Here is a 4,461-nt window from a genome sequence, read left to right as displayed (position 1 = left end):
CGTGCTCGAAAAATACCTGCTACGTGAATGAATGAATGAACTAATGGGTTCTGGGCTGGGTCGAGGCACCTGGATTCCTGTGAGGGCCCTGCCGACCCGCGGACTCCACGGAGGGGCAGCAGTTGGGCGGCCCGGCCAGCTACTTGTCTTAACCCCGCCGCAGCCGAAAGCGCTTGGGAGTCGCGGGACAGAGAAATGTGTAGAGGGAACTCGCGGGGAGACCAGGAAACCTCGAGCTGAGTTCCGGAAGCTGTGAGAAGAGGAACAGCTACCGGAAGTCGGGCGGCTTCAGGCGGGACGCTCTAGAATAACGGAGGACCTAGGTCTCTGTGGTTGGCTGTGACGGGGGTCACTCTCTACCCGGGCGGAGGCATTCCCAGAACTCCTGGGACCGGGAAAATGGGGGGGCACAATTCCCTGAGCGATGGGCATTCATAAGGAAAGACGGGTCCAAAGGAGGGCGATTTCGGGAGCCGGTCGCCCGGGTAACAGTACTGGGCGTCTCAACCCCTCCCGAGGGCTGGGCTAGTCCCTAAATTTGCGGGACAAGCTGTGATTGGCCGGAGGAGGTCGCGCTTGATGGGGAAGCGCGCGCGTGCGTACGTGCAGGGGCGTTGCCTTCCATTCACGGGTGCCGGGGCTGCCAGTGCGCATGCGTCGGAAGGCGGGGCGGGGCGGGAAGCGGACCCCTGCGAAGTGTCGGGCTCTCTTTGGGCGGCTCCCGCCGGCGAGCTGGACAGCGCGCGCGAGGCGTGGCTTCTGCGGTCGGTGGTCTCGGATTGGGCGCAGCAGGTATAAGGGGTGGGAACCACCGCACAGATAGCTCAGCGATTGGCCACAGGCTGGAGGGAGCGTGGTCTTGGGAGGCGGGGCAGGGTGGGGGGGGGGACAAGCAGGGCAGCGCACGACGCTGAGGTGGTGGCCACGGCCCTTGAACAAGTAAGCGAGCAACGTTTGGAGACTCCCTGCGCTGGGGACGGGAGGCTGGCGAGCCTCGAGACCTCCAAAAGCCTTGAGGGGGCGTGGGGGTGAGGCGCCATTTGGTGAGTGTGGCCCCGAAGAAACCTAAGTGCCCCACCCCTCCCTTTCTTCCTGGACCGCGCCTCGCCCCCTCCCCCTCCCGCCTCGACCCTGCCTGGGCTCCAGGCTCTGGGCTCCGACGTGCCAGCCGCTCTCTTCCGTCCCCTACCCAGCCCCCATCGGTTTAGGGAGCTTGGAAATAACCTGGTCCTTTTCCCCAGCCCACAGAGGGGACACTGAGGCCCCCGGGGGACCGGCGTCTCCACCCGCGTCTCCACACAGACACCATGGCCGAGCCCCTAAAGGAGGAAGACGGCGAGGACGGCTCTGGGGAACCTCCAGGGCCGGTGAAGGCAGAACCCGCCCACACCGGTGCCTCTGTAGCGGCCAAGAACCTGGCCCTGCTTAAAGCCCGTTCCTTCGATGTGACCTTTGACGTGGGTGATGAGTACGAGATCATCGAGACCATAGGCAACGGGGCCTACGGGGTGGTGTCCTCCGCTCGCCGCCGCCTCACCGGTGAGCTTCCTGTGTCATCTGCCTCTTACAGACCTGGAAACTGGTTCCCCGGGGAGTGGGAAACCCGCCCCATCTAGGACAGCAGGAAAGGAAAGCTGGGGTATGAATTCTGGTTTGATTCAACGAGTACTGACAAGGTGCCCTCTGTTCACTGGGCTCTGTGTCAGACACAACTCTCTGAAACTCTGGCCTGGTGGATTTGCCATCCTTTCAGCCTGCTTCCTCCTTAGAAAAGTGACCGTCCCAGTTAGACCAGAATGGAGAGCCAATCCTTGGTGTCTAAAAGAGAAATGTGTTCTGGAGTCAGAGACTGGCTGCAAGGCGTCGATGGTGGGATGGGTGAGGTCTGAGGTTGAGAGAGTGTAGGGAGGTAGAATGAGCATGGGCGTTAGAGTCCGGCCTCTACCACTGGCTAGCTGTGCAAACTCTACTGAGCCAGGTTTCCTCGTCTATAACTTTGAGCTATTAGTACCTGCTTCAGAGGGTAGTTGTGAAAGTAAAATCTGATAATGTACATAAACTGCTTAGCGCAGGGCTTGGCACAGAGTAGGTACCCAGTGTGTGGTAGCTTTTGCTATTTGCATTCTAGAGGGGAGGTGTTGAAAGGGACCAGGTTCGACTCTGCAGCTACTCCAAGGTACCCTCTGGTATCTCTTTTCCCTGCTCTTCAGGCCAGCAGGTGGCCATCAAGAAGATCCCTAATGCTTTTGATGTGGTGACCAATGCCAAGCGGACCCTCAGGGAACTGAAGATCCTCAAACATTTCAAGCACGACAACATCATCGCCATCAAAGACATCCTGAGGCCCACCGTGCCCTATGGTGAATTCAAATCTGTGTAAGGGGCTGACGGGAGAGGGAGGCGGAGTTGGAACCTTTTCTGAAGGCTGGGACCATATTGCTGAAGTTTTGGAAATGCAGCTGAATCTAAAATGAGGCAGGCTGGGAAAATTCCCACAATTCTAGGAACAGTGTTGCCAGGGACATATAGGATGTCAAACGTAGGACATTTTATACTACCACTATACCCTCCTAGTCCCAGAGCAGGCATCACTAATGATACTGAACACTTTACAATAGTCAGTGGACAAGCCTGCACAATATTCCTCATGGTCCTTCCAGCAGCCACTACCAACAATGGAGATAACCTCAAAACGAAACCCTATTGGCCAGCCCTGGTGTAGGCCAATCCCATCTTTTATTTGATGGGAAACTGAGTCTGGAGAGACAGTGGTTTAGCCAAGTTCAGGGAAAAGTTCTAGAGAATCTAGAACCTGGTGCTCCTCCATACCATGCCGTCAGCCTCTATGGGGTCCCAGGGTAAGGTCATTACCTCTCTGGAGTTGGGAGGGCATGGTAAGGATGAGGCTTCTCCCTAGAGTGTGGTCGGGTCAACCCACGACTCTCTCCCCACTCTTTCCCTTCTAGCTACGTGGTCCTGGACCTGATGGAGAGTGACCTGCATCAGATCATCCACTCCTCACAGCCGCTCACGTTGGAGCATGTGCGCTACTTTCTGTATCAGCTGCTGCGGGGCCTTAAGTACATGCATTCAGCTCAGGTCATCCACCGTGACCTTAAGCCCTCCAACCTATTAGTGAATGAGAACTGCGAGCTCAAGATCGGTGACTTTGGTATGGCCCGTGGCCTGTGCACTTCACCCGCCGAGCACCAGTACTTCATGACCGAGTATGTGGCCACACGCTGGTACCGTGCCCCCGAGCTCATGCTCTCTCTGCATGAGTACACGCAGGCTATTGACCTCTGGTCTGTGGGCTGCATCTTTGGTGAGATGCTGGCCCGGCGCCAGCTCTTCCCAGGCAAAAACTATGTGCACCAGCTACAGCTGATCATGTTGGTGCTGGGTACTCCATCACCGGCTGTGATTCAGGCTGTGGGGGCTGAGAGGGTGAGGGCCTATATCCAGAGCTTGCCACCACGCCAGCCTGTGCCCTGGGAGACAGTGTACCCAGGTGCCGACCGCCAGGCCCTCTCACTGCTGGGCCGCATGCTGCGTTTTGAGCCCAGTGCCCGTATCTCAGCAGCTGCTGCCCTTCGCCATCCCTTCCTGGCCAAGTATCATGACCCTGATGATGAGCCTGACTGTGCCCCACCCTTTGACTTTGCCTTTGACCGTGAAGCCCTCACCCGGGAGCGAATCAAAGAGGCCATTGTGGCCGAGATTGAGGACTTCCATGCAAGGCGCGAGGGCATCCGCCAACAGATTCGCTTCCAGCCTTCCCTGCAGCCTGTGGCTAGTGAACCTGGTTGTCCAGATGTTGAAATGCCCAGTCCCTGGGCTCCCAGTGGGGACTGTGCCATGGAATCGCCCCCACCAGCCTCACCACCATGCCCTGGCCCTGCACCTGACACCATTGATCTGACCCTGCAGCCATCCCTGCCGGCCAGCGAGCCTGCCCCGCCGAAGAAGGAAGGTGCCATCTCAGACAACACCAAGGCGGCCCTCAAAGCTGCCCTGCTCAAGTCTTTGAGGAGTCGGCTCAGAGGTGCCTTGTAGACATGTAGGGTGGGCAGAGGGAGGATTGGACAAGGCTGCAGGCTCTTACCTTCCCTGCCCAACTTACATGCAGATGGTCCCAGTGCACCCTTGGAGGCTCCTGAGCCTCGGAAGCCAGTGACGGCCCAGGAGCGCCAGCGGGAGCGGGAGGAGAAGCGGCGGCGGCGGCAGGAACGAGCCAAGGAGCGGGAAAAGAGGCGGCAGGAGCGGGAGCGCAAGGAGCGGGGGGTCGGGGCCTCTGGGGGCGCCTCCACAGATCCTCTGGCCGGACTGGTGCTCAGTGACAATGACCGCAGCCTGCTGGAACGCTGGACTCGCATGGCCCGGCCCCCTGCCCCAGCTCCAGCTCCCGTTCCCACCCCTACCCCCGTCCCAGCCCCTGCCCCAGGACCAACGAGCCCCCCA

General features: G+C 59.1%; 1 protein-coding gene across 1 annotated transcript in view; it reads left to right on the top strand.

The window, feature by feature from the left end:
- Positions 1–715: 715 nt before the first annotated feature.
- Positions 716–4,461, top strand: part of MAPK7 (mitogen-activated protein kinase 7) — a 5,172-nt gene continuing 1,426 nt past the window's right edge. The window contains exons 1-5 of the mRNA XM_021718810.1: positions 716–1,028; positions 1,303–1,539; positions 2,211–2,376; positions 2,967–4,045; positions 4,130–4,461. The exon at positions 4,130–4,461 is cut by the window's right edge and continues 363 nt beyond it. Coding sequence (XP_021574485.1) covers positions 1,308–1,539; positions 2,211–2,376; positions 2,967–4,045; positions 4,130–4,461 — 1,809 coding nt within the window. The 5' untranslated portion in view covers positions 716–1,028; positions 1,303–1,307. The remainder of the gene's footprint in view (positions 1,029–1,302; positions 1,540–2,210; positions 2,377–2,966; positions 4,046–4,129) is intronic.

This window comes from Carlito syrichta, unplaced genomic scaffold, assembly GCF_000164805.1.
Source record: "Carlito syrichta isolate Samal-C Ts95f unplaced genomic scaffold, Tarsius_syrichta-2.0.1 Scaffold313533, whole genome shotgun sequence".
NCBI classification, from domain to species: domain Eukaryota; kingdom Metazoa; phylum Chordata; class Mammalia; order Primates; family Tarsiidae; genus Carlito; species Carlito syrichta.
The sequence above is the reverse complement of the archived record's forward strand: the minus strand, read 5'-3'. Positions and strand labels throughout refer to the sequence as shown.